Consider the following 23,909-nt stretch of genomic DNA (forward strand, 5'->3'; position numbering starts at 1 on the left):
TCTTTTTCCTCAGCCTCCCATCTTAACTTCTCTCTCAAGTACTCTATATAAGCGGGATTGCTTATGTATCCTTCTGGGGTCTCTTATCTGACAGGTTGTTTTTGCTGGGCAGTTGCAAATCCTATAAGTGCTACCCTCAATTCATCTACCCCTTTACCCTCGTGAGGTAAATGGAATGTTATGCACTTCTCCACCAGCTTCTCTCTTTTCATTTTTATGTATTCAGCCATGGTGTTTGAGTTCACTCACTCTTTGCCACACACTCTTTGCCAGTCACTCTCACAAGTAATCTTGTTTTGTTATTTCTGTTTGCCACACCACTGTTCTGGATTCTCTAGTATTGGTATCTGGATTCTCTGTTGTTCGTATCCCACCGCTACTGCCACCACATGTGACGCCCTTCCCTGGCTCTCCCTGTCAGGTTCCTACCTGCGCGTGGCTACTGCCTGTCACTAGGCACCACCAGGGACTCCACCAGTCCGGACTGTCCTTTTTTATTGTTTCTCTCCCCGCTCTAGCACAGATCTCAACAGATCCCCCTGCTAGGCAACCACCAGTCACGTCCTAATACTAGTATTCCCAGAGACTCTGAATACTGGTATTGTTATTCTCTTCACCGCTGCCACCATTTGTTAAGTTTCCCTTCAGCCTTGGTCATTACCTTACCCTCCCTTCTGGTCTGTGAAACCCCAGCCAAGGATCAGGCCTTTGGTAAACCAAATTAAGTATTTATTAAAGATAACAAAGCTAACAAGATTAACAAGATTTCTTCTTAAGGCACATAAGCATATGGTTTTACTCAATACTAATCCGAACTCCACCCCCCTCCTTCTCCACTCTCTCCTGGCAAACAACTCTCTAAACCCCACCAAGCAACCCACTCAGTTTCACCTCATCCACCACCACCACACAGATTCCACTGTCTCTCTTCCTTTTATACGTTCAGCCATTTTAAACACTCAGCCAATCATCTAGCATTCTACTGCCCATTCACTACCCCTCCTCTTTCACTCCACTTGCCATGTATCTTCTAAACAACCAACACTTACCATATATACATTAATATAGGAACATCACACATACCACTTCAAGCACTGCCTATTAAACAATGGAAATAATGCTTGCATAACAGGGCCTGCAATTTGAAGAAACATGGCTATTCCCTCTAAAATCTTCTGGCAGCCGTCTTAACACTGCTGGGGTAACAAAGAAAAGGTATACCACTTTCTCATGTACGTGTTGGAGATGTAATGTTAAAGGTGATGATTTTCTACATATTTGCTATTGTTACAAAAAGTTTCTGGAGAGACAATTTAAAAGCCATGTAAAGATAACTGGATATATCACAGGTAGAACTGTTAAATTATTTGTGAAATGGTATAGAAGAAGAAACGGAGGATATTAGTAGGCAATCTTATAGTAGGTGCTAAAATGTGAGCTGGAAAAAAATAAAAATGGAAGCAAGGCAATCTGTAGAAGGGTGGAATAGAGAGATATGGAAATTAGTAACAGCTATTGCTAAGATGTGGTTGGGCAATTTCAGAGCTATGATTAATGTCATGAATAAATAGGAAAATATGAGTGTATAGGAAAATATATATTATTCTGGAATAATAAATGTTGAGAAAATAGTTGCCCACAGATGTTAGCAATGCTGTAAAGATAAATAATCATAATACATTTGCTGTTTGCTTTATACAAAAAAAGTATCAAACTGACTTACGATAAACGAGAAGCAGTTAATATCAATTAAAAACCAGAAAATTTAAAAACAGTGTACAGTGCAAAATTCCTAAAATGCTTGTCCAACAGTACAATAAGAAGGACAAGTCTTGGATTACAAGAACACAGAGATAATAGGTCTGGTCTGAACATGGTGGCTACTACATTTGTGATAGTCTAATTGACCTATAGACCAGTTGACCCATAGCCCAGTGATCATGCCAGATAGTGCAGTAGCTCCAGGATACCCCCTTGTATCACCAGCACCAATCTAGTACCTCTCTAGTTTATGGGTAGAACAGCAGGAACTAGCACACAGGTGGTTCTTGATTCAGACTGAACCTGACCAACTACAGCACAGATCTTTTGGAAAGAAACCTTTTATTCTAAGAGCTATTTGCACTAGATTTTTGAAAGCTGGGATTAGCTTTACATTATTATTTGATATTTTATGTGTTTTTAAGGTGTAGCCTACTCTGTGTTTTGGAGCTAGAAAAGCTAGATATATAAAATAAAGCAAGGAAATGTTCAAAGTATCTAGCAAGGCAGAAGACCAGGAAATGTCATTCATCAGTCCAGGCAGTAGGCTTATGTCAGTAGCTCTTCTTATTCAGCTATTTCTGAGAACCAAACCACACATCACATGGCAAGTCTCTGATTGGATCATCTGGCATTTTTACTATTACTTCAGCTGTGGTGGTGGTGGTGGTGGTAGTATTGTGACTGCAACAGAAGAGAGAGGTATAAATGCACTGATAAATACATTTTGCAATAAATTTCATTTGAAGCATCCATGCCTGGGATGTATGTCTGTGTTTCACCCTCCCCTCATTGTTATTTCCCCAGTCTAAACAACCTCCCCAAGTTTTCTGCTCACCCTTCCAGTGAGGGATGGGAATATATTCCCCACCTCACCCCAGTGTTAACAGCTTTTAGAGGGCACTTTGAGCAGTGAAGAGAGCCAGTGTGGCATAGTGGTTAGAGTGTTGAACTATGACCTGGCAGACCAGGGTTCGAATCCCCACACAGCCATGAAGCCCACTGGGTGACCTTGGGCCAGTCACTGCCTCTCAGCCTCAGAGGAAGGCAATGGTAAACCATGTCTGAATACTGCTTACCATGAAAACCCTATTCGTAGGGTCACCATAAATTGGGATTGACTTGAAGGTAGTCCATGATTGATTGACTGAGCAGTGAGAATGGCACTGGCAAAAAGCATTCAAAGCCCTCTCCTGTGAAACCTCTGCTCTGATCAGATGTGGAGAAGAAGCAAAACAGTTTATTTAATTTTATTATTAAAATTATTATTATTAAAAGGAACCCAGGGCAGCAAGCAAGTGATAAACCACTAAAAACAAAACATCTAAAAATAATTACAGTACAGATGCAGACTGAGATAAAGGTATTTAATTAAAAGGTTTGTTGAAAAAGGAAGGTCTTCAGTAGGCACCACCAATGCACCTGTCTAATATCTAAGGGGAGGGAATTCCAAAGTGTTGGTGCCACAACACTAAAGGTCTGATTCCTATATTATGCAAAATGGGCATGGTGGTGAATGGATATATAAGGGGTGAGCTGATCTTTCAGGTATCCTCATCCCAAGTTGCATAGGGCTTTATATGCCAAAACCAGGACCTTGAACTTACCCCAGTAGCTAACTGGCAGCCACTGCAATTCTTTCAGCAGCAGGGTAAAATGTTGGCAATATCCTGCACCAGTGAGCAGCCCAGTCTACGGTTAAGCTGCTTCTCTTTTGTCAATAGAAGGATTTTCATATTTTCCATATGTGTCTGAGCAGTGAATAATTCCACCACATTGTACTTGTGCAAGAGCTGCAGAGTGGGTAATTTTCTGTGAAGCCACATCAGAAATGTATGTGCCTGAGCTGTGCATCGTTCTTGCCTGGCAGACACACAAACTTTCCACTCCTCAGCAGCCTCAGAGTTGCAATGCAAAGTAATGACAACTGTTTAGTTCTCCGTGTGGTTATCTCAAGGGAGGCTAGTCAGGAAATAATGGGAGATGCAGTCCTATAACACAGTTGATATGTTCTTTGTAATGTCTCTTTATAATTTAACCACAGAAACTGAAAAGGCAGTCGGCAACCTACAGAGCTGACAAAATCTACCCAACGGCTACATCTGAGAGGCCAGAAAATATCAGCAAGAACCGGTATAAGGACATCTTACCATGTAAGCAAGGAATGAAATGTTAATTGCAATAGCATTTTATCCTTCCAGACACTATATCAGCATGGTGGTGTGTATTTGGAAGCAGTGGGCAGCCCCTATGGTTGTTATACTGCCCTGGGCTCTTGCTGGAAGAAAGGGCGGGATATAAATCAAATAATAAACAAACAAACATAACATCATATCTATGACTGAGATCCTATGTTAACTTGAGGACATTTAGGAAAGGAAAGTTTCCCAGCCCGCCTGCAACCACCTGCAGCTCCTGAAAAGCTTTAGTTCAAGTGGAGGTTGCTGGTGGGAAAGAATCACCAAGTATGGGGAGGGGGCAGGGTGCTCCCTTGTTTGGGGCAATTTTCACTCCCCAGTCCTATTCTACATTGTTTAGGAAGGGGCCCAACCTCCAGAGAAACTTTTGGGGAGGCTGCAGGGGAGAAGGGAGGAGGAAACTTTCCTTTCAGGAAGTTCTTCAGGTTAACTTACTTTTGGACCCAAGCCAGCATGGTGGACATGAATCTGCCATGCATGCATTCTACACACACACAGCAGTGTGAAAAACAAGCATAGGTATATGGGTCAGACCCAGTACACATCAATACATTGGTACAATAATACATGATTTCTGGTGCATCTTAGAAAAATGTTCATTTTTTAGAACACATGTTTACCTCCCTGTTAATAGCAATACCTGGGAACCAGCACTAGCTATGATACTGGTCTCTGCAGCAAGAAAAGCTAGAGGAAACATCATAGGGAGTAGTCAGTGGTGCCTATGTGACTCTTATAACTGTCTGAACAGTTTTACTAGTAATTTTGGAAGCACTAGCTGGGGTGAAAATCTCTTTTCCCTAACAACTGATTGTTTTCATTTTGAAAAGTGGGAAACTGCTATTTTCCTGGTTTGGATGACTAGCTTAGTGATGGTTACCTACACTATGCATAACAAATGAGTCACTTCTACACATTCCTACCACAATGAACAACAACACTTTGAAAAGGCTCTTAATATGTATAAATTCCATGACTCATACTCACCTTTGAATGCTGTTAGATGTCTTAGGCCAATCATACATTTTTGAATGCTTTTTCCCCTTGTAATGGTGGTCTAGCTAATAAGGTGATATTCAAGGCTAGTCCTACTCAGAGTAGACTCATTGAAATTAATAGACATGACCTAGGTTCATTCATTTCAGTGGCTCTACTCTGAATAGCAGTTGATAGAATACAACCCATAATTTCCTAACCCCATATTTTCCTTGTAATGCTATTGTAGAGATAGGGAATAGTTGCACAGGAACATCAGCTGGCTTGACCCTTCCCCTAATTTAGGGTTACCATCATTTTGTCATTTCAAAAAGAGTACATTTGGCTTCAATAAGTGAAAAGTAAGAGTATGCTGTTGCACCATCTCCAAAAGAGTACATGTACTCTTAAAAGAGTACGGTTGGTAGCCCTACCCTAATTGCCAGTTCTCTTCCCTAAACTGTTCCTTTCATCTTCTTCCTCCCCCTCCCACTTTGGAACTGAACCAGTTGGGGAGGGGAGGGACTGTGTGGGAGTATTGGCATGTCAAGGAAGTGTCAAGCACACCTCAGTCCACTGATCTCCCCTGTATTACCAGTAGCTGGCAAGTATATTTTCTGAAATAATGTGTAGTTCCTCCCTTAAGTAAATAGCAATGATGCTCTGAGATCTCAGCCATAACAATTTGCAATATGTGAGATATATCCGGCTATTCTAAACACTGCAAGAATTGTCACGTCTGAGTTCTCTGAGCTCTTGAGCATTTAAGTTGTTCACACAAGTATTTACCTCCTGTCAAGGAAGAAAACAGGGCTGGTCTAGGACATTTTGCCAGACTAAAATGTTCCTGGATGTATTGGGTTGTATCCAACACTGCACTCGTAGAGTTACAGTTGTGCAGTGGGACTTCTGTTTCCTTTCTACCCTCCATGCTCCCCCCAAATCTGCTGTGGAGGCTCCTCCAACAGAACATGGAAGTCTGCTGTGCGAGGCAATCTGTAGCACTGGATAGAGCTCACTGTTTTGTTTTTTAAACTGATTTCAAAGGCTTGGATCTAAAGAACTCCTCCTTCCACTTTGGGTACTCAAAAAGTCAGAGGACTCTCTGGAATAGAGCAGAGACAGAGAGAGAGAGAATCGCAACCTGTCCTAGGAATGAATAGAAGTGCTTTCCATTTATATAAGAAGACCTTTTGACCCAAGCCTGAATTTATTAAATATAATTCATAAACATGATTAGATATCAAATACAAATATGCTAGACTAGAGAAGAGATGGGGAAAAGGCTTGGTTGAAGGTAGATTGATGTGTGACAGATGATAAAAAGACTTTGGAAATGTGAAACTGTGAAGGAAATATACCCAATGGTGCATATACTTATGCAGGAACACTTGTCTACTCCAATGCAAGGATGCAAAGAAAGCAAAACAAACTTTTGTTTAATCCTTGCTGGCAGAACACAGAAGAGGCTAAACTAATGTACAAAAAATCTGAACATTCTGTGATATACAAGGGCATGGGCTGTGTTGCTAGTTATTCTTTTTTCTTTATGTTCAGGCTACAAAATGTTATGGGGAGCAGCACTCCATGTCCCAACATGTCTTAAAAAGGTGCTTCCCCAAGGTAGTGCTTAAAAAGTGCGGTGAAGTTGGGCTTGTTCTGGACCTAGGGTGACCTCTCAAAAATCATCTGTCATAATGAGCCTTGATTTCACTTAGCTTTTCTAGGATCCATTATATAATGAAGCTGATAGTTGTTCCTTTTGCTCTTTCCTATAGATGACCACAGCAGAGTGAAGCTCTCCCTTATCACGTCTGATAAAGATTCTCATTACATCAATGCCAATTTTATCAAGGTAGTACCTTATAGCTGTGACATTCTGTGACCTGTAACACATAATTCTAATTGATTGTAGGCTCCGTTGAGTGAAAAATACAGGCACAAGTTAACAATCTAGAGCAGTGGTTGCCAATCTTTTTGGGCCCTGGGCATATCTGCAAACTGGAAAAACTGTCACATACACTGTAGCTGAACATACTGTGCACACACATGAATAAAATGTAGCCATACAATTATGGGAATCACACACCAAAGTACACTCATGCAAGCATGCACCCACACACATTCCCTTCTCAAGCATTAGACTTTGAAAAAAAAAGCCTAATTGTGTATAGGGGGAATGATCTTCCTGGACAGTGCAGTTCGGAAAAACAAGAGTTAACCCTCCCTCCCCAGTTGCTCTCTCCAGGATGATCAGCCCCCTGGCAACAATTAAATATTCCAGCTGGGCAGCATTTTTAATGTGGGGATATCACAGCTGAGACCTCTCTCTGAAATCATCCCTCCTCTGTTGTAATTAGGCTTGAAAGATGTCTCTATTGTAGCAACAGAAGGCTTCTCTGAAACCTAATTGTGGTCTGGGTGGAAAGTGAACAGGGAGTCACAGCTGAGATGGGAAGAGTTAACACTCTCCTCCCCAGCTGTAACCCCCTGTGAAATTACCCTCCTGAGCTGCACAGGCTTGAAAGAAAAGCTTCCTATTGACTATAAGAGAAGGTTTCTTTCAAGCCTAATTTAAGGGAGGGAGTGGCTGGAAGGCATCTAGGAAAGGCTCTGTGGGCGCATATGTGTCCATGAGTGCTGAATTGGCAACCCATGATCCATAGCCAGGTTTGTGTTAGAATACAGAGGGTGTAATGGCAAAAGGCTCATCAGGTTGAAGAGATTCTGGGTGTGGTGGGTTAATAAAAAGTTAGAGCCTTTGAAGAATCTTAGGCCAGGGCTTCTAACTTCATCTTATGTTGGTTAGATTCCTTCCACCACTACCTCTACCCCTTTTTTCATAGCGGAAGAACTCTAGGGAAGTTGTCTTCTCTCACAGTTCTCTGTCCCATTTAACAGTAGAAGGTCACAATCTCCTTTTTCAGCAGTCTTTCTGATTTCAATGACACAACAACCCATTTTATGATAGGATGGGAAAATGCAAAATACACCAGAGTGGACTGCACCTGGGTGCTTTTTAATGAGTTGTATTTTATTCATTTCCTTTCTAGGGTGTGTATGAGCCAAAGTCTTACATAGCTACCCAGGGTCCACTTCCCACTACTGTTGTTGATTTCTGGAGGATGATTTGGGAATATAAAGTTCTGGTAAGATCCAGATTGGTGCTACCTAATGTTTACTTGTACAGTTTTACAATAAAACATTGTTTCTTGCTGAATAGCATCTATATCCAGTCATTTTTTCAAGGTAGTAATTTCTCTATTTACTCCAGGGGGTTCCATAAGGCTCTATAGCAAACCTATTGCAAAGATGTAACCCGTTTGCTTTCAGAGAGCAAGTGATAAAACACAAATTGTTTAAAGCGCCTTGATTAACAGATTAACAGCAAATACAGCATGCATAGTGCCATGCTTTTTCCAGTGGAAGGGTGGTGTCCCATGAAAGGCATAAAGCCAAGGGGATGATTGCACTGAGTCTTGAGTTTGCAGACCCTGGTTACAGTTCATGTATAGTCAGAAGAGAGCTCAGGTTCAGATGACACACTAAGCCAAACTGTGGCTTTGCTCAGTGCAGTGAAGTAGCAAAACAACTCTTCCCCTGATAGTCTGCACACTTGTGCATTCACACTAAGCCACAGTTTGGCTTAGTGTGATGTGCAAAGCAGGCCAGATTGTGGTTTGTTTGGAGTGAAACAAACCACAATTTCTGGTTCATATATAATGCTAAGCCAGAGATCATGGTTTGTTTTCTTTGTTTGATAGCAATGAGGTTATGATTTCCTGTAATGTGCCAACATGGCCTGTATCATACCTATTGCTGCTTGCTAGCCTCTGCTCCTCATGTTTCAACCAGTTTTTTAGCTTACCTATCATGGGTTTTCTATTTATTACTTTGCATTCACACACATGTGGAATTGTACAGTGACCATTTTTTCATGACCTATCCCTGATGATATTTACATGACCTATCCCTGATGATATTTACATTCAACAGCCATTTCCCCTACCTTACTATCACATACACTAAGACTTAGCAACTGTGGAAGGAGACTAATGTTAACAGCTGCTAGAGGATTTCTCAACAAAATTGTAGAATTTAAAATGCCTAAACACTGAATCCCTTATTTTAAAAAAACAACAGTAAAAGCATCTAGGAAGATTGAGAAAAAGTATATAGCTTATTGTTCTGTTTCCAAGATTTGAGGCTTCTTGCTATCATAGAGGATGGAGTTGTTGTCATACATAAATCTAAGGTGCCCTGTTGCACATAACAGTTTAAGTAACAATTCTGCCCAAAGACTACTTGAACTGGTGACAATGGGCACTTCCACACCTGACATTTGCTGCATATTTGCAGTGTCCCATGTCCCCCTTTTTTTTGGTGGCGGCGGGGGGCAGATCCACATGACATTGACCTATACACATCCCAATTCCCACCCCACCTCATTAATGCAGGTTCTCCCTTACCGTAAAAAATCAGGTTAGTACCGTTAAGGCTAATGTGAAAATTAAAAGGGCCTGGCAGAACTAGTCAATTTTTGAGGACAGATTGTTTCTGACATGTTTTGTGGTATTTCTTGGGGAGGGGTGTTCTACTGCTGTACCTCCTCATTGCTGACTTGACACAGCTAGGTACACCAGAGTGATTTTTTTTCCTGGGAGCAGCCATGGAAAGGTGGTTGCTTTTGCTTTGCCCTGTGGCTCAGTGGGAAAGGAAAGGAGATGGCAGTCTTGTGGTGCATGGAATTCCATTGTATTTTTCTCCATAGCAGAGTGGGACTTGTGTACTGTTAGAAAGCCTAGCCTGGAATAGTGTCGCTAGACTTTTTATTGGTGCACAATTTCCAAACTATCAAAGGGGGGAAAAACTCCTGCCAGTTTCACACCCTCACTGTCATTTGGGAAGTTTGTAAAAACACAGATGAGGCATTAAAGACCCTTGGAGTGAAATGGGATGCCCCTGCAGCTCCCCCTCCCCTTCCTTCTTTTCTCTCTCCCTCTCTTGTCGAATTAAAGGCAGGCTGGCTAGCTGTTTTTCTCTCATGCAAGTGCAGGTGCAGTAAGATGACGTACAAAAAATGCACAAGCAACTATACATCAAAAACGTCCTGTAGCTGAACAGTCACAAACATCACATCCTGCTTGGTACTTTGTGTGCATGCTCAGTGAGGTGTAGCAGGAAGTGGGTGGGAAGCATGGAGAAAGGGGGGGTGTCTGTGTGTGAACATAATAGGAACTTTTGTACATACACTGCCCACTGGTGTGGATGGGATACAACAGATGTAAAACACATAAGATTTGGAAACGTGAAGGATGTGCTGTGCTGTCCCATATATTCTGATAAAAGGAAATGAGAGAGAAACAAAATTAACAGAAGGCTCACTTGTGGAAGTGTCCAGTATAAGAAATCTGCCTGGTTTCTCCAGCATAGCAGAATGGCACTCAGATGCTTCTTCTTTTTATCTCTCCAGGTTGTGGTCATGGCTTGCATGGAATTTGAAATGGGGAAGGTAAGCACTTTGTCAAAGGGTAGCACAGCTTCCTGATATTTATTTAGTTAGTTAGTTATTTTATAAAAAAAGATCATTTGATGATAAAAATCTCTAAGTGGTTTACATTAAAACAACATTCAACACAATTTCCTAAAAGCTTGATAAAAATGAGATCAAAACAAAACTATATTTATTTATTTATTTTATTTATTTGTTTCATTTTTAAACCGCCCATAGCAAATAGCTCTCTGGGCGGTGTACAAAAAGATTAAAATACAAAATATTGTGATAAAATCAACCAAACAATAATAAACACAACAAGGAACAACAGAAATATAAAAATTAAACACATTAAAATGCCTGGGAGCATAGCCAGGTCTTAACCTGGCGCCGAAAAGATAGAAGCGTAGGCGCCAGGCGTATTTCTTCGGGGAGGCTATTCCACAATTCGAGGGCCACTACAGAAAAGGCCCTAGATCGAGTAACTGTCCTCCGGGCTTCCTGATGTGTTGGTACCCGGAGGAGGGCCTTAGCTGCTGAGCGAAGTGACCGGGTAGATTCATAGTGGGAGAGGCGTTCCACAAGATATTGCGGTCCCACGCCGTGTAAGGCTTTATAGGTCATAACCAACACCTTGAATCTGGCTCGGAAACAGATAGGTAGCCAGTGCAAATGGGCCAGAACAGGTGTTATATGTGCTGACCAGCTGGTCCTCGTCAGCAGTCTGGCTGCTACATTTTGCACTAGCTGAAGTTTCTGAACTGTCTTCAAGGGCAGTCCTACGTAGAGCGCATTACAGTAATCCAGCCTAGAAGTTACCAGAGCATGAACAACTGAGGCGAGGTCATCCCTGTCAAGATAGGGGCGTAGCTGGGCTACCAACCGAAGATGGTAGAACACATTCCTTGCCACCGAGGCCACTTGCGCCTCAAGAGACAGGGAAGGATCGAAAAGCACCCCGAGACTACGAACCTGTTCCTTCAAGGGGAGTGTAACCCCATCTAGAACAGGGTAAACATCCACCATCTGAACAGGGAAGGCACTCACCAACAGTGTCTCAGTCTTGTCTGGATTGAGTCTCAGTTTATTAGCTCTCATCCAGTCCATTATCGCGGTCAGGCAGTGGTTCAGCACATCCACAGACTCACCTGTAGAGGATGAAAAGGAGAAATAGAGCTGCGTGTCATCAGCGTACTGGTGGCAACGCACTCCAAAACTCCTGATGACGGCACCCAGCGGCTGCATGTAGATGTTAAAAAGCATGGGGGACAAAACCGACCCCTGAGGGACTCCACAATGGAGAGTCCAAGGTGTCGAGCAATGTTCCCCAAGTACTACCTTCTGGCGACGATCCGCCAAGTAGGAGCGGAACCACTGCCAAGCAGGGCCTCCAACTCCCAACTCCACGAGTCTTCCCAGAAGGATACCATGGTCGATGGTATCAAACGCCGCTGAGAGATCAAGGAGAATCAACAGAGTCACACTCCCTCTGTCCCTCTCCCGACAAAGGTCATCGTACAGGGCGACCAAGGCTGTTTCAGTGCCAAAACCAGGCCTAAAACCGGATTGAAACGGATCCAGATAATCGGTCTCATCCAAAAGCGCCTGGAGCTGACCGGCAACCACCCGCTCCAGAACCTTGCCCAAAAAGGGGACATTCGCCACCGGTCTATAGTTGTTCAGGTTATCTGGGTCTAAGGAAGGTTTCTTTAAAAGAGGTCTTACTACTGTCTCCTTGAGGCTACTAGGGACTACTCCCTCACTCAAGGAGGCATTTATCACTTCCTTAGCCCAGCCGGTGGTACCAGTCCTACTAGCCTTCACTAGCCAAGATGGACAAGGATCTAGTGCAGACGTGGTCGCCCGCACCATTCCAAGCACCTTGTCCACTTCCTCAAGCTGCACCAACTGAAACTCATCCAATAACGAAGGACAAGACTGTGTTCTGGACACTTCAGTGGATCCATCTGTCATAACATCAGAGTCTAGGTCCCTACGGATGCATGTGATTTTATTTTGGAAGTGCCCTGCAATGTCGTTACAGCGAGCTTCAGATGTTTCAATGGTATCTTGAGGACCTGAATGTAAAAGTCCTCTTACAACCCTAAAAAGCTCTGCTGGGCGGCAAAGAGATGTCTTAATAGAAGCAGCGAAGTAAGACTTCTTCGCCGCCCTTACCGCTTTTATATACGACTTAGTGAAGGCACTTACCAAAGCATAGTTGCATCCGTCTGGAATTCGTCTCCATCTGCACTCCAGCCTCCTTCTCTCTTGCTTCATCGCTCTCAGCTCCGGGGTATACCACGGAGCTGTATGAGCTCTGCAACGAAGAGGGCGCGCGGGAGCGATCGTGTCAATAGCCCGGGTCATCTCCGTATTCCACAGTTCGACCAAGGCCTCGACAGGAGTGCCATTACTATCAGCCGGAAAAGCTCCCAGAGCCCTCTGAAAACCAATAGGATCCATGAGTCTCCGGGAGCGGACCAACTTAATAGGTCCCCCACCCTTGCAGAGGGAAAGAGTCGTCGTAAGTCTAAAACTCAACAGGCGATGATCTGTCCATGACAATGGGGTAGATGAAAAACACCCCACCTCCAGATCACCATCTCCATGACCAGTGGCGAAGATCAAATCAAGAGTGTGACCCGACACATGCGTTGGGCCAGTAACAAATTGAGACAGCCCCATGGTTGTCATGGAGGCCATGAAGTCCTGAGCCGCCCCAGATAAGATAGCCTTGGCATGAATGTTGAAGTCCCCCAACACCACAAGTTTGTGGGACCTCAACAACACCTCCGAGACCATCTCTGTCAGCTCAGCTAGGGAAGCTGTTGGGCAGCAAGGTGGACGGTACACCAACAGGATTCCCAGTCTGTCTCCCTGGCCCAGCACAAGGTGGAGGCACTCTAGACCAGTCGTCGTCTGGACAGGATGCCTGGTGAGCGAGAAAGTACTCCTATAGACCACAGCGACCCCTCCTCCCCGGCCCTCAGATCTACCATAGTGCTGCACCGAATACCCAGGTGGGCAAAGCTGAGAGAGGGCAACTCCTCCCTGCTCACCCACCCAGGTCTCGGTTATACATGCCAGGTCAGCACCCTCATCCACAATTAAATCATGGACAAGAGAAGTTTTATTATGTACCGACCTGGCATTCAAAAGCAGCACCTGGAGATCTATACCACAAATAAAACTGAGCAGTGTACAAAAACAAATTAACGTCAGAGTTCAGGAAAGCTTGGGCAAACATATACATTTTTAGAGGTGTTTAAAGGTAATTACTTACTCTGCCTTGTGAATTACCCGAGAGAGGGCGTTCCAAAGCCCTGATTCTGTGTTGTCACCAGGTGATAATCTGCAGGGTCTACTTGGAAGATCTTAAAAGATCAGCTTGGTCTGTACTGGGCAGGCTAAGTATCCTGGTCCCAAGTTGTTTAGGACTTTAAATGTCAAAAATGAAACCTTGAACTTGGCTTGATAACTAATAGGCAGCCAGTGCAGATCTTTCAACACTGGTGTGATATGTGTAAAGCTAGGTGTCCCACTAGCTCATTGGTCTTCAACTGGTGGGTCAGGCGGGATCCACTACTGGGTTGTGGCCTGATCCAAGATGGGTTGCAACAACAGCACTATCACCATAGAAATATATGGTAAAATATATATATAAGAAAGGGCCCCCCAAATGCTTGTTTTGTTTAAAGGTGGATCCTAGGTCTGAAAACATTGAAGACTTCAATCCTAGCTAGTTGCAGCTTCCAAACTCTGCATACATATGCAAGGGTAGCCCTGCATATGGCTCATTACAGTAGTCTAACCATGAGGTTACCAATTTATGGATGCCATGCCAAGGCTATCCCTTTCAAGGAATGGTTGTAGGTGGTTACTAATGGGTGCTCTGAGCCACTGAGGTCACCAGGGCTTCTAGTTACAGGAATAGATCTAGGAGCATTCCCCAACTATGCACCTGCTTCTTCAGACGAAGTACAACCATGTCCACAGTTGGTATACAACCCAATTCTTGGAACTGTCCATCCATGCAGTCTCCATCTTTTGGAGATTCAATCACAGTTTATTAGCCATTATCCAGACAATGACTGCATTGAGGCACCAGTTTAGAACATGCATAGTCTTTCCTGATTCAGGTATTACAGAGAAACAGAGCTGGATGTTAACAGCATACTGGTGACTCCTTGCCCCAAATCTCTTAATGACTACCACCAGTGGCTTCATTTAGGTAGCAAATAGCATTGGGGACAAAATTGTGACTTAGCTGCCAGGGGCTGGGGCCAAGGCAAAGTCACCTAGTACTACTGTCTGCTGTCCTGTAAATAGAAGGGAAAATAATGTAAAATGGTGCCCCAACCCCCAACTCACAAGCGGTTTAGGAGGATATCATGGTCAACAATATCAAGAGCTACTGAGAAATCCAGGAGAATCAACTGGTTTGCATTCCCACTGTCCATTTCCTGAAGAAGGTCATCTATCAGCCTGATTCTGTCCCAGAACTGGGCCTGAACGCAGACTGGAATGGGCCAAGGTAATCAAGCTATGCAGGAGAATCTGTGTTTTTCTCAGGTGTTATCTGTATAAACCAATACTGACTCTCTTGGCTATTGCTTCATTCTTCCTTTCTTAATTATCAGAGCCTTTAAAATACTGTTTATGCTATGTGTGTACTACTGCACCTTTTCATGATGGAATTGCTTTTAGTAGAAGCTAAATCAGACAGTTTTATGATCCCAGACCTGGAATTTTGCTTTTTCGTGTTCCTGTCTCAAAATTCCTCCACTTTTTCCTCACCCCGAAACATTGTATAAATTTTAAAATTTGGACAATGAAAGACAAAAGTAAAATAAAATAAACCAAGAGTGCAGGTCTGGATACAATCTTGGCTTGGGACCAAACTTGTAATGTGGGAATTCCTTGATCAGAGTTCCCAATATATTTTCTTTTCTTTTGCAATCAGGATCAGGACTGTGGCATTGGGGTAAAGAGTGGTTAAGCTTTTGTCCTGTGCTGATTCCCAAGTATAAACTGTACCTTCAGCCTCAGAACTGCTATTAATCATGGGGGAAAAGCTTTCAGATGCTCATACTTGTCAGGGGTTATTGAGACAATGACGACTTCGTTTTGGGGGGATATTGTTGGACAATCTAAAGTTGTCTTTTATGTTTTATCAATGGATAAATTAATGTTGGGTGTGAGAGTCAGAGGGGCCTTCTCATAACGTTTGCATGGTTGAGTCAGGCTATGTATAGCCCATTTTTTCTCATCAGAAAAAAGTGAGCGATACTGGGTAGATGTGGATAAGTATGGCTTTACGATTCCATTAAAGAATGGCCTTCTTGCTCTCTCTTTTGCCATTAGCATTAGCCTCTTCTCTTTGGCCTTTTTTCATTATTTCTAGTGTCTGACTCTCATGTGAAGCATTTCATTCTCCACCCACCTTCAATATATCACCTGCTTCATTAGGCAGCCATAGAAGTGTGCATTGGGTGATGAGCATCCTGTCCAAGGTATAGACTGTCAATGGCTGGAGTTTGGAGCCATTCACAATTGTGGAAACAATTAAGATAGCCTGCACTATAGTGACGGACATAGCTTTTAAAATGTTGTCTTTGAGAGCAGCTATGGCATACATTTGGCCAAACAGCTGAATATCACTTGCATGTCTGAAGCATTCCCTGAGTGGAAACCAGTTTTTGTCTTGGGGGCAGGGTCTAGAAGATTGGTGAGAGTCACCAGTGCGGAGACAGATAAGCAGTCTTCTCCTACTTTTTTTTCTCATCAGAAAAAATGTGAGCGATACTGGGTAGATGTGGATGAGTCTCCACTCCAGATGGGCCCTTTCTCCATTTTCTGTGTGAGTACATCCGTTTTTGTCTCTGCTTTGTTTAATTTATAATCTGCATTCTGCTTTCTGGAAATAGTTGCTATTTCCCTGTTGGAAATGTCATACTGCTTTGTCTTTCCTATAGGAGGCTGAAGAAAAGAGAAATGAGTATATGATTCGCACGCTGAAAGTGAAACTGAATGACAGTGTAAGTGTGTTCCAGTGTGGCAATGGGAATGTGTGGTAGGCTTACTGGGGACATTCCATGCAAAATACTGACTTGCCAACATGGGGAAAGTGATCTGTGCCCATGTAACCGAGCAACACATTTGTGTGAACTATATTGTGGTCCCATTATTATAGTTCTTTGTGTATATGTTTTGCGGTGGGGTGGGAATAGAGGATAACACTGTTGCACGCCACCCCAATCTCTGAGAGGTGAGAGATTTCCAGGGGTCCTGCACTTGCCCAGGGTTTGGTTTCCTTGGAAAGAAGGTCAGTGGAGTCTGTGGTGTCTTTATGAAATATGGTTTATTTATTTACACACATTCCAACCTGAGCTTAGGATGGAGGAGTTCAAGGCATCAGGAGTCCAATAGATCTTGCATTTTTCCTTACAGAAGACACCCTAGAGCAGTGGTTCTCAAACTTTTTTGGTTCACGGCGCACTGTAAAACATATAAAAATTTTCTGGCGCACTTTGTGTACAAAATTAGAAATATATTAATATATTTTAAACTATGAATAAAAATAAACTATAGAAAACTATTACTTACCCTATACAAATGGGTTTCTTCTCATTTTTAAAATATACTTTCATAATATTTGAGGCACACCTAGCCACCTCTTAGGGCGCACCAGTGTGCCTGGGTGCACCGTTTGAGAATCACTGCCCTAGAGTCATGGTGCAGAGAGCCAGCCTCTCTGCCTGCCTTCAGTCCCCAAGCCTTTTTCTCTCACTCTACAAAAACCTCAAGCCTCTCCTTGGCCTCAGAAAGGGGGGTCTCTCCTGAAGAGTTTCAATAACAATAGGATCTCCTTGGCTAATTCGCCAGTTAATGGGCACTTGGTAGGCCCATTTACTCACCTGGCCAGTCTATTAGACTAACAAAGGGAGATCTGGCCAGCAGAGCAGATTTCTCACCTCCAGGTGCAGGATTCCAAATCAGAGGCTGGAAGGGGTCTCATAGAAATCATCCATCTCAACCCCAAACCCATAACAATACATTATAACATCAAGAGCTTGCATCCAGTAAAAACCTGAGGAAGCAATCTTTGCATAATGATGATAATAATAATCATTGGCAATCACTCTTGGCAGAGTAAGATTGTCTTCCAAGATAAGGTCTTTAACAGTGGGTCCGTAAGTGACTGTGGAGGTCAATTCTGGATCCACACAGCCTCCCATAGTGAGGACGTAGGTTTCCAGATGGAAGATGGTCGCGATGATTTGTTTGACGTGCCTTCCACTTATTATTTATTGAACTTATATCACACCCTTCCTCCTGAAGGAGCCCAGGGTGGCAAACAAAATACAAATTATTTATTTATTGCATTTGTATACTGCCCCATAGCTGAAGCTCTCTGGGCGGTTTACAACAATTAAAAACATTAAAAACAAATATACAAATTTAAAAACACATTTTTAAAAATCAAGGAGGGCGCTGATTCATAAGGTCACCATAAGTCGTAATCGACTTGAAGGCACAACAACAATAAGAGAACCGCATTCAGCCAGGTTTTTTATACTAGATATGCTCTGCTCTGGAGGTAAGACAGTCTCAATTTGAAAGGACACAAATTGGCTCTTCTTCAGCTTTTTCAAGACCTGATCTTCGTGACTCCCAAAAACGTCGTCCTCCATTTTGTAACTTAGAGATGAGAAGCCTTTCGTTTTCCTCTTCATGCAGTATGAAGTACCTGCTTTGCCAGCCTTGGATGAGGTTGGTGTATTTGCTCAGAGAGCCCTCGAGCACCATCTCCCTCTTCCTGCCTGCCAGCAGCCCCCCTCCAGTGCTGCCAGTGCTTTGTCCCGGACTGGCTGTGGCTGAACTGGGGCTGCTGCTCCCGCCACCTCCATCAGGCCTCCTAGTTGGTGCAGCCGCCGCTCCTTGCCGACCCGGGAGCCCCTGACTGGCAGAGGAGCAAGGAGAAGAGCCTGCCGAGGTGGAGCGGCTGCTACTCCAGCTGCAGCTGTTACTGCCACCACTGTTGAGTGGAGCAGCTATGACGTCTGTGCTGCTCTTCTTAGTATCACGCACCTCAGATTGTCAATTGTCTGCCCACTATTTCCACCACCCTCAGCTGGAGATCAGATCATTCAGTTATGTTTGTTAAACTAAGCTTCTTCCTTTTTGGTGCCTTTTACAGGAAAGCCGAACTGTCTACCATTTTCATTATAAAAATTGGCCAGACCATGATGTACCCTCCTCAATTGACCCTATTCTTCAGCTCATAGGGGAGATACGTTGCTACCAAGCACCCAGTGATGTACCTATCTGTGTACACTGCAGGTGAGACTACTTGGCAATGGAGATGCTATTTTTTTAACTCCAAGGGAGCAGAAATGTTCTCCATTGCAATGCTCAACAGCAAATACACATGCCTACGATCTTGGGGTCTACAGTCAACAGTGTCTTTTTATTTTTGCATTTTCTACTTTATCGCCCATATCTGCTGATTCCATGTCCTAGTTATTTTCTTTGCCTCTTTGCTGCAACTCTGTTCTCAGGCGTCTGTTGCCATTGCCAACCCCTGGGATGCATGTAAGTGTACTATCCATTGTGATCCGGTAAGGAATGCTGTACCCAAGGACATACAAGCTCATACTATAGGTTAATTTTCTACCCTTCTAGGTTCAGAAAACTTTAATACTACGGAAGATGTAAGCTAGTTTCTTGTATGTCAATAATATAACTAAGAGCATCTGATAGTAAAAAAAAGTAAACATTAATGTGAGAGATGTGCTATCTTTCGTCTTCAACCACAAATCCACAGACATGCCATAAAACCTCCTGAATTAAGCTCACGGACCACAAGTGGCCCATGGACTGCAGTTTGGGAACACCTGTGCTAGAGGTTTTTACATACGTGCACACTTCCCTCCATGCAGGCAAACAAGATGTGTGATCACAGTTCATGGACACATTCAAGTCAAGCAAAAGCACTCAAGGAGAGCATGGAAGAGGGCTGGTGAGGGATGTGACCTGAGGAGGGAGCACGGCCTAGGGAGAGTTCCAGGGGCTAGATGGAGAGGCCTGTAGGGCTGCATTGGGCCTCTGATGCAGTAGTATGACATAATATGTTTCATATAATGGATTGCTTTATTGTATGAAATATTTGTTTTTGTTCATTTGTTTGCCTGTCCTTTCAATACCAAATTATCCCTAAGATGGAAATAACAATTACTTTGGAGCTGTTCTAGCTCTTCCAATTGCCACTGCTATTTGTTGTGGTTGTTGTTAAGTGCTTTAATAGGCAATGGGTGATATAAATGCCAATTATGATCAAGGCAGGAATAGAGATCAAGTGGACTTATTTGTCTGTTCTTAGTCAATCAATGCAATTCAGGATAGACAAAAGAGTTTTCAGGGAAGGTTAAATGTTATTTTATTAACATACTGGAGAAAAAGCTGAGTTGAATGCTGAATGAAAATGAGACCTGTTTTTGCCCCTCTCTCAGCAATCCCTCATATTTTTTCCCCAGTGCGGGCTGTGGAAGAACAGGAGTCATCTGTGCCATTGACTACACGTGGACCTTGCTAAAAGATGGGGTGAGTGTTTGTTTCCCTGTTGAACCGTTTATGTGTCTACGTGTCGGATCATCTGTCATTGCAAGGAACCACCCGCAAATGGTAGTTTAACTTCCATGCTATAAGAAATTTTGCTGTCTTGAATCCTGTTACTGGAAAAGGGATTTTTTTCACCATACAGGTGTATGTAACTGCCCAGAGGGCATATATCCAGAGGCTATTGTTGCTTAGGTGATACATAAATTCCACAAATAAGAGTAATTAATGTGTTTTTCTATAAGAACTTGAAATATGAATTCAGCTATGAGATGTGTTGTAAGAGCAACATCTAGTGGATAGCTGGATTTGGGCATTCCATATCACCATTTGTCATTTCCCCCCTCTTTTTAAGATTCTTCCAGTGAACTTCAGCATTTTTAATATGATTCAGGAAATGCGCACACAGAGGCCTTTATTAGTGCAAACTCAGGTATGTTCAGAAAATTATAATACAAAGTATATGTGAAATTGTAGGAAGCTTGTTTGTGCTATAGAGACAGTGTTGTGCTCTAAGAAGTAAATGCTTGCGTATGGCAATAACGTACAAGAGCCCTTTTTGCATGGAAGCTTCCTGGGGTTACATCAAAAGAAAAGGTGCTGATAGTGCCAGAAGAAGGGAGATCAAAGTTCAAGATGCTAGCTTGTTCAGTGGATAATAGGCCAAGAGGATAGTTGCCAAATAAACTGGCTGGTAAAAGGGCACACACAACACTTCAAATGCTTATTTCCATCACAAAATAATCCATCCTCAAAATGGTTTTCCAGAGCTGCTTGAAACTCATGGGATAATCTTGTACTCAGCTCTCTTGTTGTGATCTTTTAGCCATAAAAAAGTTACTGTCCAAGAAATGGAGCAGCGCAGGAACTTCAATTTCCTCTTCTTCCTTGCCAGCATGAAGGACAGTCACATCTGCATATTAGATGAATTTCCCAAGTGGGAAGTATAACCACTGCCCCTTAGCTCATATGCCAGAAAACCCACACACATAACCATATCTTTACTACATTTGACAGACAAAGGCTATGAAGTATAGAAATGCATAAGCAAAACTGGTATATCTCCATGTGATTCATTGGTGTCATTTTACAGGAGCAATATAAGTTGGTCTACGATGCTGTGATTGAGCTCTTTAAAAGGCAAATTGAGGCACTTGCTAATCTTTCCAATACCATTGCCATGGAGGTAAGTGTGCAGCCTGGATCTGGTTACAAATACAGAAAGTGTGCCTCCAAAGAATAGCTTTCCCACCAATGCTAGCACCAAACAGGAACTGGAACAGGAAGTCCTTCAAAGGTCTCATCTATACTTAGTAGTGAAATCCAGATTTTAGGCCACAGTATCACATATATCCAACCCTCCCTTCTTGCATATGAGTTTTCTGTTGCTGGTTTCAGTGCTGTGTGTGACCACTATCAGTTCAGATCAAAGTAAATCCAGGTACATTCCTAAGCATATTTTGAGAACAGTGATTTAACCTCCAGATCTCAAAGTGAATTTAGGTGTGTACCTAATTTTAACCTCCCTTTCACTCAAAGGTAACAAAGGAGGATATTGCTGGGCAGGTGGAATTCATAGCCAAGATGGGAAGGGCCTACTCCCAATCTCTAAACTTGGTCCATCAGCATGTGTGACCCAACTGCCACCTGATCCCTTCCAGCAGCAGCCAGCCGCTCTGTGTGAGCTAGAGGGAGAGAGGCTTGTTTTGACAGCTATTCCCTCTAGCTTTCCCCAGGTAGCCATCCTTCCCTTGTATTCTCCTTGTATTCCTCCATAAAGTGCCATGTCTTTGCTGGGACTATCACCAGGTTATAATGGAAATGGACTGCCTTCAAGTTGATACCAACTTATGGGCAACCCTATGAATAAGGTTTTTTTTTTTTTTTTTTTTCAATAATTTTTATTCAGATTTTCATAAAACATACAAGACAAAATCATAAAACATTCAAAGACAAAAAACAAAATCAAAAATAGTTAAACAAAAAGAAAAAAAGAAAAAAAAAAACAAAAAGAAAAAATAAAGAGTAAAATATTGACTTCCCATTTGTCAAAGATCAAATCAGTTATAAGTCTATAATATATAACAATCCTGTCTCTTAAGTCATATTATAAAATCACTTTCCTCCAGTAGTTATCTTACTTAATCATCAAATCTCATAAACATTACTTTATTCTTTCCACAAAAAGTCAAAGAGAGGTTTCAATTCTTTAAGAAATATATCAATTTTTTTTTCCAGATAAGCATATCGATTAATCCATCTCATTACTAATTATGATAATCTTATTGTCATAACCATAGTCAAAATAAACATTTCAATTAATCCATCACATCAGAATCTGTTAGGTTCAATAATTTCAGTAGCCATTGTTCTATTATCTCTATTAGTTCCATTTTCCATCTTCCATCTTCAGTAGTCTTGTTAAGTCCAGTAATTTCAATGTCCAATCTTCCATTATCAGTATTCCATAATAATCTTGCTGTCAAAGCCATAGTCATATAGTAAGAGTCTGATGGGAATTACCTCTATCCCAAATATTTTCTTGCCATCCATTCTGAATAGGTTGCTGAAATACTGCTGTAAAATCATATCTCTGTTCTTTTTTTCAAAATGCACTGGATCATCTCTTAAAAGTTTTTCCATTGTCACATGGCTGCAGTTAATTCCATAGATTTTCTCTATATTGGGCTCCATCACATCATTCCAGTCCAGAAGATTATCCATGCCATTGATAACTTTATCTCTAGAATCTTCATTAATTTCTTCAGAGATAACATTGAGTTCCAAACAATAGATTTTATTTCTAAAGTCCATAGACTCCAAATCTTGTTCCTGTTCCACGTTGGTTCCAATCTCCGGGATCTCCTCTCTCACAGGGACCCCTATTCCAGTCTCCAGGGTCTCCTCTCTCACAGGAACCCCTGTTCCAATCTCCGGGGTCTCCTCTCTCACAGGGACCCCTTCCAGGGTCACCTCTCTCACAGGGACCCTTATATCTTTAATCTCCTGCTTCATTTTACTCAATTCAATTTTCGTTATCTCAATCTCATCCATTATTTTCTGAAACATAGTTATTTCCAGATTTTCAGCCACTTTCTTAATTGCCATTTTAAAAGAAAAATATAGGAAAACCACTTCTTATTTCAGCAACAATTGGGTTGATACTCCAAACTTGGTGACATCACAGTATAAACAGTGCAGACAGCCTTATCTCTCCAATAGTTAAGTAAACAAAATGCAGTTCCCAGGATCGAAACAATTAATGGCAATCGTCAAGAAACAGATTCGTCAAAATAAAATAGACCAAAAAGAGAGTAGTCTCAAAACAGTATAATATTTTTCAAAATAAAAATCTGGAATAGAAATCCCTCTTCTGTGTATATCTTTAGAATGCAAATCCAGGACAGCTTTTTGCAACAAAAACAGAGATAAGCTATTAATTAGTGCGTAGCAGAGAGAAGTTATGGCTCCCCAGTGAGATGTCAAAAACTGATCAATCTGGCAAATCTCTTTTAAACAGCAACAATTTAAGTCAAGTAAAAGAAAAATATAGAAAGAAGGGTGCTTGCCTGTTAGTGCGTTCTCTCTTAGAAGATAAGATGAACGTTCGCTTTAACAGATAGAGCTTGCTGTTGAAAATCCGTCCCACCTTCGTCGGCTGGACCTCGTCCCATAAATTAATGAGATCTGGTCGTCCCAACAAAAATAGGCTTTGAGGTTAATCTCTTCGTTTCTCCCTACCCGGGAGAAGTTTAATCAGTCAAAAAAAAAAGAAAAAACTGACTGATATATCTGAATAAGCTTCTTTTGAGGCAGGAGCCCGTCTCAAAAGCAGGCACAGGCTAAGTCACCCTTCCCGG

The 23,909-nt window shown here is 42.3% G+C and overlaps 1 protein-coding gene across 4 annotated transcripts in view; it reads left to right on the forward strand.

Moving 5' to 3' along the window:
- The window catches only part of PTPN22 (protein tyrosine phosphatase non-receptor type 22), a 67,229-nt gene that overhangs the window by 21,563 nt on the left and 21,757 nt on the right, over nucleotides 1-23,909 (forward strand). Inside the window, exons 3-12 of one of the 4 annotated variants that reach the window (XM_061631964.1) lie at nucleotides 3,806-3,914; nucleotides 6,713-6,789; nucleotides 7,988-8,083; nucleotides 10,408-10,446; nucleotides 16,220-16,291; nucleotides 16,407-16,469; nucleotides 18,632-18,774; nucleotides 19,968-20,034; nucleotides 20,405-20,482; nucleotides 21,143-21,235. In XM_061631964.1, coding sequence (XP_061487948.1) covers nucleotides 3,806-3,914; nucleotides 6,713-6,789; nucleotides 7,988-8,083; nucleotides 10,408-10,446; nucleotides 16,220-16,291; nucleotides 16,407-16,469; nucleotides 18,632-18,774; nucleotides 19,968-20,034; nucleotides 20,405-20,482; nucleotides 21,143-21,235 — 837 coding nt within the window. Of the gene's footprint in view, nucleotides 1-3,805; nucleotides 3,915-5,436; nucleotides 5,539-6,712; nucleotides 6,790-7,465; nucleotides 7,605-7,987; nucleotides 8,084-10,407; nucleotides 10,447-16,219; nucleotides 16,292-16,406; nucleotides 16,470-18,631; nucleotides 18,775-19,967; nucleotides 20,035-20,404; nucleotides 20,483-21,142; nucleotides 21,236-23,909 lie in introns of those variants that run through there. The other 3 variants (XM_061631966.1, XM_061631965.1, XM_061631967.1) reach the window with 3 other exon arrangements.

Source organism: Rhineura floridana, chromosome 6 (assembly GCF_030035675.1).
Source record: "Rhineura floridana isolate rRhiFlo1 chromosome 6, rRhiFlo1.hap2, whole genome shotgun sequence".
In the NCBI taxonomy this organism is placed as follows: Eukaryota; Metazoa; Chordata; class Lepidosauria; order Squamata; family Rhineuridae; genus Rhineura; species Rhineura floridana.